General features: G+C 38.8%; 2 protein-coding genes across 4 annotated transcripts in view; one reads left to right on the top strand and one right to left on the bottom strand.

The window, feature by feature from the left end:
* Positions 1 to 9108, bottom strand: part of LOC118426723 (pescadillo-like) — a 14583-nt gene extending 5475 nt beyond the window's left edge. For both annotated transcript variants that reach the window (XM_035836266.1, XM_035836267.1), the window contains exons 1-15: positions 8960 to 9108; positions 8474 to 8553; positions 7685 to 7838; positions 7454 to 7563; positions 6915 to 7042; positions 6464 to 6507; positions 6204 to 6299; positions 5889 to 6005; positions 5715 to 5789; positions 4490 to 4582; positions 3901 to 4016; positions 2870 to 2995; positions 2160 to 2344; positions 894 to 992; positions 322 to 449 (exon numbers count right to left, since the gene is read on the bottom strand). In XM_035836266.1, the coding sequence (XP_035692159.1) occupies positions 322 to 449; positions 894 to 992; positions 2160 to 2344; positions 2870 to 2995; positions 3901 to 4016; positions 4490 to 4582; positions 5715 to 5789; positions 5889 to 6005; positions 6204 to 6299; positions 6464 to 6507; positions 6915 to 7042; positions 7454 to 7563; positions 7685 to 7838; positions 8474 to 8553; positions 8960 to 8983 (1575 nt within the window). In that variant the 5' untranslated portion in view covers positions 8984 to 9108. The remainder of the gene's footprint in view (positions 1 to 321; positions 450 to 893; positions 993 to 2159; positions 2345 to 2869; positions 2996 to 3900; positions 4017 to 4489; positions 4583 to 5714; positions 5790 to 5888; positions 6006 to 6203; positions 6300 to 6463; positions 6508 to 6914; positions 7043 to 7453; positions 7564 to 7684; positions 7839 to 8473; positions 8554 to 8959) is intronic.
* Positions 9082 to 12634, top strand: part of LOC118426722 (beta-glucuronidase-like) — a 14293-nt gene continuing 10740 nt past the window's right edge. For both annotated transcript variants that reach the window (XM_035836264.1, XM_035836265.1), the window contains exon 1: positions 9082 to 9238. In XM_035836264.1, the coding sequence (XP_035692157.1) occupies positions 9173 to 9238 (66 nt within the window). In that variant the 5' untranslated portion in view covers positions 9082 to 9172. The remainder of the gene's footprint in view (positions 9239 to 12634) is intronic.

Below are 12634 nucleotides of genomic sequence, written 5' to 3'. Positions count from 1 at the left end.
CACTGGGCTAGCTGTGAATATTTCAATGTTTCCTTTGCCTTGTAAAATGTTTAGTGATCCCTGGAGTGAAATCGTAACTACTGGAGTATTTCTCAGAGCTTTGTCAAAATGTATCCAGCCTAAAAAATTGGTAAACCATATCTGATGATACTTGCATGATCAGCTCAAGGGAACACAGTCTATTGTACTGTATCACCCACTGTATCAATGGCATCTGTTTAGATTATTCTGTTCCAACATGAGTTTTGAAAATACCTTCAAGAATAAGCCCTTATTCTAATTCTCAACATAAACAAAACCATGCACATGATCAAGACTGACCTGTTTTCTCTTCAGTGGTGTTTTCTTCTCCACTTTTTGCACCTCTTCCTCCTCTTCATCTTCATCCTCCTCCTCATCATCATCTTCATCATCATCATCTTCATCCTCTACTTCTTCCTCTTCTTGATCTGTTGTGGCACAATTGGTATCAATCATATTTAAACAAAGACTACAAAAATCTACATTCGAAGCCTTTCTTCTGGCCAATTTAGATCACACAGAGAAAACACACAAAGACAAGAAATCTTCTTTGTCCTTAAAAATGTGTGAAAGGTTCTGATGACAACAGCAAGGCAACAACGTCTGTGTCACAAAGAGGCTCCCAACATTTCTCTGGCACACTTTGTGAGAGTTGTAGACAGGCAAATGAAACACCCTCTCAACTGGCAAGTGTGCACGTACACAATATAGCAACTTAACAATCATGTACAGGAATAAGGCTTAACAACAAAGCCCAAAATACTTTTTCCTGTCACTGAGTATCTGTAATTACAAGACTTATTTATGAATGGTTTACTAGAGCAAGACCATTTAAGATACTTTGATTTCATTATTTTGTTGAATCTAATCACCTTCATCATCTATCTCCTCATCTTCCTCTTCTTGTCCCTCCTCCTCTTCATTCTCATCCTCTTCCTCTGAATCTTCAGCTTCTTTGGCTACTGCATCTCCTACAAAATGTGTGTTAGATGCTGACATGCTTTCTGTTGAATTTGTTACATCAAGCCAATTCAGCAAAGTGCTTTAGGAACTAGGGCATATCAAATGGCATTTATATGATATGCTCTTTCTTGTGACTTAGAATTTTGTATGTTGCATGCAGAGAAGCAACACGCCTAACTTTGTAATAAATAACCATTGTCAGTAGTCCATTAGTGATTGCCATCATTAATCCTTCATGAAATTTAAGCATATTTGGTTTTCCAAATTCTAGAGAATTGTTTTTTCCATTTCCACTCTTACATTCAATGCTTGCAGAAATATGCTTTCAGACAACACATTCTTTTGAAAAATGAGATCTGGGATCCCACTACATAATGTAACTTTCTATAGCTTTCATATAAAGGAGTACATGTACAATGTAAATATCCTAAGGCAAGACATCTCATTTATCATCAAAAATGTCTGAGAGGTTTTGATAACAACAATGGCAGCAGGAAGCTTTAGAATATTTCAAGGAAACAGAATATATGCCTGAAGGTAAGACCATTAGTCAAAATGTGTGAGAGGTTCTGATGACAACAGCAAGGCAACAATATCTGTGTCACAAAGAGGCTCCCAACATTTCTCTGGCACACTTTGTGAGAGTTGTAGACAGGCAAGTGAAAGGCCTTACCAACTGGCAAGTGTGCATACCAATCCAAATGTAATGACAATTTTGAATGATTAAGTGTGTATCATCACAATAACTTTGACTTTGCTCACTCAGTAGTTTATTCAGCAGTAAAAGGTTATTGATGAGTGATCATGTCATTATCAACACTTCCATGAATCAGAGTAACCCCTACAATGTACATGATGTCACACCGGCCAAGTTAGAGGTCACTGGAAGGTCACTGCATAGTTCAGGATGCATCTCTATCTGTCCCAAAAGCAAGTACTGGTAGACTGCACAACTCCTCTCTACACTATACAATCAGACTTTACAACAAAACCCTGACTGATGCATAAGTGTATGTTTCAAGTCTATGTCCTGCTTTTGTATTGTCTTTTGTAACATCAAGGATATTCAAAGGTGCTACTGTTCGAGTGTACTCTGCAATGTTGATTTAATAAATAAAGATTGAAGATTGACTTCATTAACTTCTGCCAGACTATGCAAAATGATCACAACTTACCAGTATCCAAACCCTGCTGTCTTCTGGACAATGCTTCCTTCTCCGGTGGCACATAGTCCCCTTCCTTGTACTCTACAAAAGGTGAGAGGTGGGGGGGCAGAACCACACCTGGGAAGTAGTCCTCTACAGGCAGCAGCATCTTAGCATTCACACAGTCAAACAACCACTGTGGCTGGATGTAGTACCTGCAGAAAACGACATTACGTGTAGAATTTGTATCCAGGTAATGTTGAATATTAAGTACCAAATTGTGAAAAGCTAAGCCTTAACAATTATCCCAACTAGTATCAGAATTATATTTTAAAAGAAGTAATGAAATATGCATGCATTATAAGATGTTTGGGAGGAGAACAAGGAGACAGTAATTGTTGTATTACGCTGTGTCCTGAAGACCTCCCACTTCATCTTGCACATCATTGATGTTGTTAGAGCACTGAGATCCATAACAAAGAACAATCATGTGCAATACAGACACATGCAACTAGACTAAGTTTCTCTGAATAATTCTCTTTCAGAAATGTAAACTCTGTTATGTATTATTGCAAGTACTATTATCGAGTTGACTTTATGAATTTTGCCTACTAGAAAATCAAGTGTAAACTGCAATCCCCAAAACATACTTGTAAGATACTCTATTCCTGGGCCTATTAAGCAATGTCTTTTCACTGCAAGCTACCTGGCTTAAGAAGACAGTAAAAGAATTAACGTACCTTGACAGATACTGTCTGTCGGGTTTTGGTCTGTCCACGATCTGATGGGTGATGGTCTCATCACTCTCGTCAAATGCCGCTCCCATGGCAACAGACCTGTCCCACGATGCCTCACCACCAAAACTCCTATTCATTTCAAGAACAGAGGAACACATTGAGCCACAACAAGTCTGTAGCTATAACTTGTACATGCTACTACAATTACAATTACATTTCTTTAACTTATATTGTTCAAAAAATTCTGATGACAACAGCAAGACAACAGTGCTTGCATCACAAAGAGTCTTCCAACATTTCTACAGCACACTTTGAGAGAGTTATGGTTGAGACAGGCAAGTGAAATGCCCTCTTAATTGGCAAATGTGCAAAGACATTAAAACGCCTGACAGTGAGATTTCTCAATTGTCATTTAAAGATGTCCGAGAGGTTCTGATGGCAACAGCAAGACAACAACGTCTGTGTCACAAAGAGGCTCCCAACATTTCTCTGGCACACTTTGTGAGAGTTGTAGACAGGCAAGTGAAACACCCTCTCAACTGGCAAGTGTGCATACCTTATTTTCATTAAATCAAGTGAACTGTCACAAACATAGTTAAGAATGACTGGCTTGTTACAACAACACATGGTCTACCAGGGCTCAAAATACTTTTTTCTGCATACCTGCACTGGTGCAGGTAACATTGAAAATTACCTTCACCAGACAAATTTTATCTGCACCACTCTAAATCTATAAAGTATGGATCATACTAAAATTGTTGAGGAACCATGGCTCTTATTTTCTTTTATACGTAATAGGTGGTAACAGTCAATCCAGCTAATAACAGTCCATATACACCTACACCGCATGGCATTAAATGTATAAAGCAAGTACATCGACCAGTGCAGGTTAGGTGCAGGTAGACAACAAAAATACCTGCACAGCTCCAATTTTACCTGCACTAACCTGCATATGCAAGTGGTATTTCGAACCCTGTCTACATACATGTACCTTAACATTGCTAGAACAGACTTGTTTTTTCTTGGTTCCTTACCTGACTGCAAATACAACTGGTTCCCTAGGCACCTCCCTGGATACAAACACCTTCAGACCATTGAATAGTTTCTGGAAGGCTTTTTCTTTCTCCTCCTCTTGTTTTGCCTCCTGTGTCTGTAATGTAGGAATGACAGTTGGATCATAAAACTTTCTGTAACTGCCACGTACAAGTTATTATAACTTTGAGATAGAAGATGTGTGTTGTAAGACTTTTGCAGCTCTTTTTCAATGCAACAGTTTGTGTAAGGGAGGAAGCTTTCCTCCCCGTCTTTTTTTAAGTTTAGTTCAGAATATTTCAGGGACTCTGATAAAGAACAAGTACAAATGTCCAAGAGGTTCTGATGACAACAGCAAGGCAACAATATCTGTGTCACAAAGAGGCTCCCAACATTTCTCTGGCACACTTTGTGAGAGTTGTAGATAGGCAAGTGAAAGGCCTTACCAACTGGCAAGTGTGCTTCTATGCAATATTGCATTTTACAAGCTACGTGGCAATCATGTAGTATAACAGGCATAGCACACTTGTATGAGCCTTGTATGTTTTCATAGAGAGAGAGCAAAGTGAAGTAACAAGTCAAAATTCTCACCCTACTGTCCTCAAACTCATCCAATTCTACCTCATCTTCCTCTGTACTCTGTGTCACCACAGATGCCAAGCTGGCACTGAGAGCTGCCAGTCTCTGGAAAAAACAAACAGCAGCATTCTTTATAGATAGACCTCTGTACCTAAAACATTGAAATATTAAAGCAATAAAACTCTAGCATGACATAAACATTATGAGAATAATCCATGTAACAGATTACAATGCTCTGTTTACTTCTTTATCTTGTCTTGAATGACTACAGAACTTGAGGAGAGGATCTGTATGAGGGCTGAATGATGACACAGCCATGTGATAAAGGTCTGCACCACAAAGTATCCCCCTGTTAATCTAGCACACCACAGTCTGCATAAGGATAAGGTAACCCATATGCACTGATAAGTGGTGTGCAAAATCACACAATACATATGGCATTATCCCATGCCATCCCAATTTTCCTAGCTACCTAATCCAATATAATTAGGTAGGGGCAAGTTAGATTGTGCTAGACACTAAGCAGGGAAAAAAACAATATGGTGCATTTATGAGGATCTAATTCCTTCCTTTAAAACAATTACTGTTTACTAGAAAATTTAGGATTCAAAGTTTCTGGGTTTCTCCCTTTTATGAAGATGCCATTATCTATATGGCAAATGAATGATTTGCCTTGCAAAATAAAACATACAAATACATTGTAGACGGGAATTGAGGAATTGGTACCACTAATAAAATGTTGATAAAATTACTTGAAGTCTGCGCAATAAAATTTTGTTTTGCACTACATAATTTTTGAAGTAATAATGTGAATACTCAATGAGCCTGATTCCTATTCAGAATACTAGAAACCAAAGATGTATGGATCATGTACATGTAGATGATCATAAAACTAAAGTGGGCTTTAGGCCAGCATTCTCATGAATGTGTTATGCATGGTATTTACCCACAGGCAGACACTGGAAGGCAGATACCAATGACAGAACTAATAATGTCTTCCAGAGTAAAATAAATCATGTGAATGTCAATGAGCCAAAGATGACATTGCCTTAAAACATGCAACAAATCATACCGTCCTGTACTTTTATAGTACTGCAATTAATATTCTGTTGACCTTTCAATTTTGTCCTATAATATCACAAGGAATTTTTCTATCCCATTTTCTGTTGAACCATAACCTTTGCAAACAGACATTAAAGTTGCTTTCATACATCACAAAGAAAGTGAAATGTCACACCTCTCCAGTAGCCTCAGACTCCAGACAGTAGGCGTTTTTCTCATCGTCATCTTTCAGTTTGGCTTCAAATGTAAGCTGGAAACAGCAAAAAGACATGTTGACTCTGATGTACATGTAAGGGTAAAATGTTGTTTCTATAACTGATGTGCAAAAAGTTAACTGTATTTCTCTCACCTTTGGAGGGTAGTGTAGCCCAAGTGACGTGTAAAGTTTGAAGTTAACAAACCCCAACATCGTGATGTAGAATTCAACAAAGTGGGCCATAACACGGAAGTCAACATCTGCACATGCCTGTACAAAAATACACACAGTTATCAGACTCAGATTCAGAAAGATACTTTCCTTATTCAACTGCTGAACTGGATGAAGGTTAGTTCCCTACATACATGTATTTTACAATTAAAACTTTTGCTCCATTGATTAGAACTTTTGTCAGATCAAATCAGAAACAAATGGCCTATGACCTACACATCACTAGTGAACTCTGACCTTTGCATTGAAGCCAAAGCTGTATGGCACAAGCCAGGTCACCACCTGACCCTGCATCTCCACCTGGTAGTAGATACCCTTGATCGACAGGAACACCTGGAAAGGGTCACATGACACTGCTGATTTGCATAATGCCCAAATATTGGCCCAAAACAATGTCTGTCAATGAAAAACAATCTATGCACTTTTAATCTAAGATAAATATTAATTATAAAATGGGTAATAGGGTAAATAAATGTATTAATTATAAGGATTCGTACCTTTCTCAAAGCCCTTGCAGCCACAATGAAATTCATAAATTCAACTGGAACAAAAATAATACGTCTGTTATTACAAATTGTTTTATTTACCTCCATGTCAGATTATAAGAGTGAATGGTAGAAAAAATAAGTATACAAAGTTTACAAACAACTGTTACTCCCTTATATTGGACTGGTAGTAACATGTAAAACCTCTGGGAGATTACTTTTAAAGCCCTTGTCTGAACACTCTGATGAAAGTAGGAGGGTGACAATGCATACATAACAAAGAGGTTGGTCGGAACATTATTCAAACTGTAAAATTCGGACTGTAAAAAGATGTGGGAACAAAATGTACTTCGAACAACTGGGCAAAGAATGCACATCATAACTAAGTAGTGTACTTGTGATGAAGAACTCTTTGCTACAATACTACACGTAAGATTGATATAATCTAATTACAGTAACGTACCTGACAAGTGTCTACATCTTTGCACAAAGTCTCCTGGAATGTTTTTGGTTTGAGGGAATGTTGCAAACAGGAACACCAAGCACAGGCAGTCATCAAGATCCCGCAGAGCATCAACAAATGTGGGATATCTGTGGCACATACAAATACGTATTAAATTCCTTTGTCCACAAAACAAATTTAGATTTCAGGCAAATCTATAAATGTCTATGTGGTAATAAAATCTTAGCTCATATGGCATAAAACGTTTATTGCTATCACCTGTTACCTAGTACAAGCCAATACCGGGCTGCATAGATATTAAATATCTAATCTATTTTGTAAACATGCCTTTCTTCCAAACATATATTTTGTACAAAGCCCCAATGGTCTATTTTACTTGAGATGAGTCAAGTGCCACCTACCAACATTTTCTAGTACTACAGGCTCTTCCAAGCCACATTTACATTGTACCCTGCCCAGTTTCTAACTACACATCTATGACTAGTATGAGCACCTTACTGCTCCCATATGTGGTATACCCAAAAGGTTTCTTAACTCACCTTTCTTTGATGATGTGATCCAGCTTGTAGACAGGTTTGTTCTCCTGTAGGGTCTGTGCTCTTCCATGTTCTGCTTTGGCAAATGCTTTCTTCAACTTTCGGACAAAGACCTACAAAAAAATCATATACAAAAATATGAGGAAGTGTTACCCCCATACAACTGTCTTTCCCTTGATATTAATCATAAATTTCAAAAATTCCTTTGACAGCCATATTAGGTGATAGCATTACCTTGAACTCCCTAAACTTGTTGATGATTGGTTCATGAGAGAGATACTGGATATCCTTCATCAGGTAGAAAGTCCTGGGTGCTGTGGAGCCTTTGTTGGCCTTCTTCTTGTTCTTGGGTTCCCGGGGGTACACTCCCTTCAGGATACATAGTCGTCTGTTCAAGGGGGGAAGAGGAACATGTTACTTTCAAGTTGTGAAATAGTCACTGCTGTATTAACCTAAAAATCATATGCTCTTGTCTTTCGTTATCTGACAAAAGTCCTATCGGCACTGAGTGGGAAACATAAAACACTGCAAACATGTCATTTCCCTCCATACTGTGAAACCCCAGACTAAAGCTGGTACATGTATTACGAATTGAAACAAGGCGAGTGTGACAACAACACAGTATACCAAGAGAAACAACGTTAACAATTGGCATGTTTTGCGGTACTACCTATAACAAGTTTTATTAAAGATTTGGGTGGCAATATCAGTCGGCAATTTCTGGACTTGCATGGTGAGGTGATTTTTTTAAAACAGATGAAAAGAAATGCGTGCTCAGATGTCAGCCATAAATTAAACGGTATTACGAATTGAAACAACGCGAGTGTGACAACACAGTATACCAAGAGAAACAACGTTAACAATTAGCATGTTTTGCGGTACTACCTATAACAAGTTTTACAAAAGATTTTTGTGGCAATATCAGTCGGAAATTTCTGGACTTGCGTGGTGAGGTGATTTTTTGAAAACAGATGAAAAGAAATGCGTGCTCAGATGTCAGCCATAAAATCAGTGTGACCTTACCTGAAATCTGGCAGGCTGATCTGTAGATAATTGATGGCTCTGTTCCTGGTGATGTAAGCTGTGGCTGCTCCGCTCTCATACTTAAAAAAGACAGAAATATACGCTTCATAAACTTGGCAATTACAAGGTACCGCATTTTGGAGCCGCAAATTACAAAATCTTTAACTGTTATAACGTCAATTTTTGATACCACACTTTCTAGAGTCTAGTTCATATAATTAGACGGTGTAAATTCTCACTGACGACTATCAATACAGCGTGTAGGAAAAGGAGCATACAGACCAAAGTTGAGGTCTACCTTACAGTGAACGGTGTAATTTTTTTGGGGGGGGGGGCATCTATGCTTGGCGCCATGTGCTAACACGACGCTACCTAGCTACTCCCGTTTCCCTTAAATTTCACGGCTATAACTAAAAATAGATGACACTCAAGTGTTTCCACAACTACAAACATATCAAATAGACTTAATTTACTTGTTCAACTCACCTTTTTCTGCATCAAACGGCCCATTTTGGAAGAATTTAAAGCGCTGGTCCAGCAGCCACGAGGAAAAAAGTTCAGCCTCGTTCCGGCTGGTTCAACTTTGCACCCTGACCTCGTTGTGTTGACCTTTCATGTCATGTGTGTGACTTCCGGGTTGTAAAAAATATGGGCGGATAAGTGTTTTCTTTATATACATCTCGTTTAATTGTGTTTTCTATGAAGTTTCGTTTAAATCGACGGCTTTTCATGATGTTGTTACTGTTTTCTGTGGTTAACGGTGAGTTTTAAGGAATAGTAAACATGAATGATTTTGTCTCAAAGACGATGTTGCAACATGTTTGGGGGGAGGGAGAGAGGGGCGATCTTAAGTTTTTGCCGGGGCGCCGAAGGCGCCCGGCTTTGTGCCCGGTTTAATGGTTCGTCCTTGGATGGGTCTGCTATGGTCGCAAAATGTACCGTGCGTTTTTACGACAATTCTCAGCCCTTCTCAGCCCTTCAAATAAACGCAATGTACCGTGCGTTTTTACGACAATTCTCAGCCCTTCTTAGCCCTTCAAATAAACGTTGTAAGAATACTGTTTATCCATGACCTCTACTCGTACAGAAAACATTGCAGCGCTCATTAGCAAAGTCTAGGAAAGGAAAATGTTTCTTGATTTGCAGTAAAACACTGGTCATGTAACATTTGAGGAGTTGTCGTTAAATCGCACGGTTCATTTTGCGATAGCGTTGACGGGTCCGGGTATTTAGCGGAATAACCCGGAATAACCCGGAATAACCCGGAATAACCTTAATAAAGGATGAAAGCTACCGAAATACAGTGTGCTTTGATAAGTTAAGATCGCAGAATGCAATATTTTGGCATAAAATAATGTATATATGGCCATGGGAACAAGAAATATTACGGTTATTCCGGGTTATTCCGGGTCATTTCGGGTTATTCCGGTAAATACCCTCACGGGCGTTGACGGTGCGGAGGAGGTGAGATTTTTATCGTACAGAAATTGGTACAGTTTGTAAAGTTATCTTTCTGGAATTCGGATGTATTAAAATATAACATTACATTCTAAGGCGTAGTGTCATGTGAGTAAAATGAGCACGACATTTGACGAAAGATTTTGTGGAGGGTATACAGTCAAGTTTATTGTGCAACGATTGGAACAGTTTACGTGCGGGTGGGAGGGGGGCGTGCGTCTATATATGCAGCTGCAGGAGGTCCTGCAGGACATTTTCGATCGTAAGAGTAACGTACAATTTGAAAAGATAGTGATCATGAATTCGGACACATTGAAACATATTTCCAAGGAACGGTATATAGTTTTTTTAGTAAAACCAGTGTGTGGGGATTGACGAGAATTTAGATAGTTTAATGGTGCACTGTGCTTGAGCCGATGCGAGGCATTATGCAGGGCATTTTTGATTGTAAAAATATCGTACAAGTTGAAAAGATGGATCGGATTCTAATACATTAAAACATACATTTCCAAAGAATAGTAGAAAACAACGGATTGTAGCTAACTGTTAAACAATCAGCAAAGCAGTTGGCAAGATGTCACACCTGAACTTTTGTAGATTTTTGCTTTTTGTTGGTACTAGTAAGATGTTATGTGATCAAGACAATATTTTCTTTCTGTTTCAGTGACGCCTTAGACTGTTCTCTGCTATATATACAAGTGACACAGTAATATACAGAAACTTACAGCTAGCAAAAGTCTGTACTCAATAAGATTTTACACAGTACACATTTATACTTCTTCTGCTGAAATCTACGCATTACATTTTGCATCCAACCAAAGAGGTTTGAAAGAGAGTCCTTGATCCAACCAAATTAGACCTTGAGACCTATTAACAGATCATTGATCACTGTGCATTTTGCACATACCAGACTCAATCGTGCCACTGAGCACTGCATTTTGCACACACCAGACCAATTGTGCCACTGAGCACTGTGCATTTTGCACACACCAGACCTATCGTGCCATTGAGCACTGTGCATTTTGCACACACCAGACCTATCGTGCCATTGAGCACTGTGCATTTTGCACACACCAGACCAATCGTGCCATTGAGCACTGTGCATTTTGCACACACCAGACCAATCGTGCCATTGAGCACTGTGCATTTTGCACACACCAGACTCAATCGTGCCACTGAGCACTGTGCATTGTGCAAATAAAGTCAAGCAAAGAACACATATATTGTGAACAATGTGTGAATCTATTTTATCGGGAAAATACCACCAAGGTGACATCATTTTCAGTGGAGATAATAGAGGCAAACAATGCACTGCAAATGCTTTAATGGCAGTTGTTAACCACAGTACTTGCAGACAAGCAATTACCTGGACAAGTACAGACCTTGATGGTGTACTTTTTCAAGGAGATGCACTATACACCTACATAAAACCATCACTAAGATCTGGTGTGGAGTTCCTCTCCGTTGATGATATTCCAGACTATTTGCAACTTTACAACAATACTGTACGTGTATCAATAAAAGAGTCTTACACTGGAGACATATTTGCCACAGAAGCAGTCTATCCTTATTACACCTTAAAGAAAGCCCTAGAAGCAGCATTTGCTGAATCCAACACTTGTCTTTTCATAACAGCACATGGAATAACTGGTTCAACAGTAGCATTGTTGCACGCTGATAACAAGTATTTTGTTTATGACTCACATGCCAGAAGTCCCATAACAGCATTGCCAGATAGCCATGGCACTTCTACTTTAAGCATGCACAGTTCAAACAGCAATCTAGTTTCATTCTTGCAACAACTTAACTGGAACACAACATGCAATTTTGAGGTTGTCCCAGTACAAGCAGAAAATGTTTTCTTATCAGTTGAACCTACTGGTATACACATTATCAATCTGACTAGCAATGTTTCTTCTATGATTGAGTCAGAAAACTGCTTTCAAGTTCAACAACAACACACATACACCTTGGTTAAACCAGAGTTTGTATCTACGAAAGAGAACCTACAACAACCAAACACAGCATTTCCATTTGCACCACATTGTAACCAAAGTACTGGGAAAAACATTGTGCCATGCCATCCGGGACCTCTTCCCGCCTTTGGCTGTGGTCTCGCACCGGAGTTTCTTTTACGATTTTTATATCCGGCACACAGCGCACACAAGGGATACAATTCCGCCCACAAAAGTACGCCGGAAAATCCAATTATACCAGTGAACAAAGGTTTCCAGCCAACTTCCCATAGATTTTAGATATAAACTTCTAGTTTAATAATGATGCACATTTTACTGGAACACAACATGAAATTTTGAGGTAGTCCTTCCAAATGCGCCCCGGCCAGCTTTTTTTAAAAGCTTTCTTGTTTGGACTCTGTTTGTCTATAGCCCCTCCACCCTAGGTTGAGTGGCAGAATGTGTACATGGTTTCCAGAGAAATATTACAATCTTCGATCTCAGCAGCTACTTTATGTTGGTGTAGGTTTTAGGTAGCTAAAACGTTACATGTTTTACTAAGGCTTAAATGTTGTTTTTGATCATTTTGTAACCTCCTTGTTTTGTAATCAAATAGTGTCCTGCACAAAAATTTACCATCAATCCATCATTATCAACATCTTGAGGAGCTAGTTGTCAGATGCTTATAAATTGACTCCTTTTCAGGTTTCCTAAAAGTCACAAGGAAATGAAAATGATTATGTTATGT

Source organism: Branchiostoma floridae, chromosome 11, assembly GCF_000003815.2.
Source record: "Branchiostoma floridae strain S238N-H82 chromosome 11, Bfl_VNyyK, whole genome shotgun sequence".
NCBI lineage: Eukaryota > Metazoa > Chordata > Leptocardii > Amphioxiformes > Branchiostomatidae > Branchiostoma > Branchiostoma floridae.
Note: the sequence above shows the minus strand (reverse complement) of the source record. Positions and strands in the feature narration are given on the sequence as shown.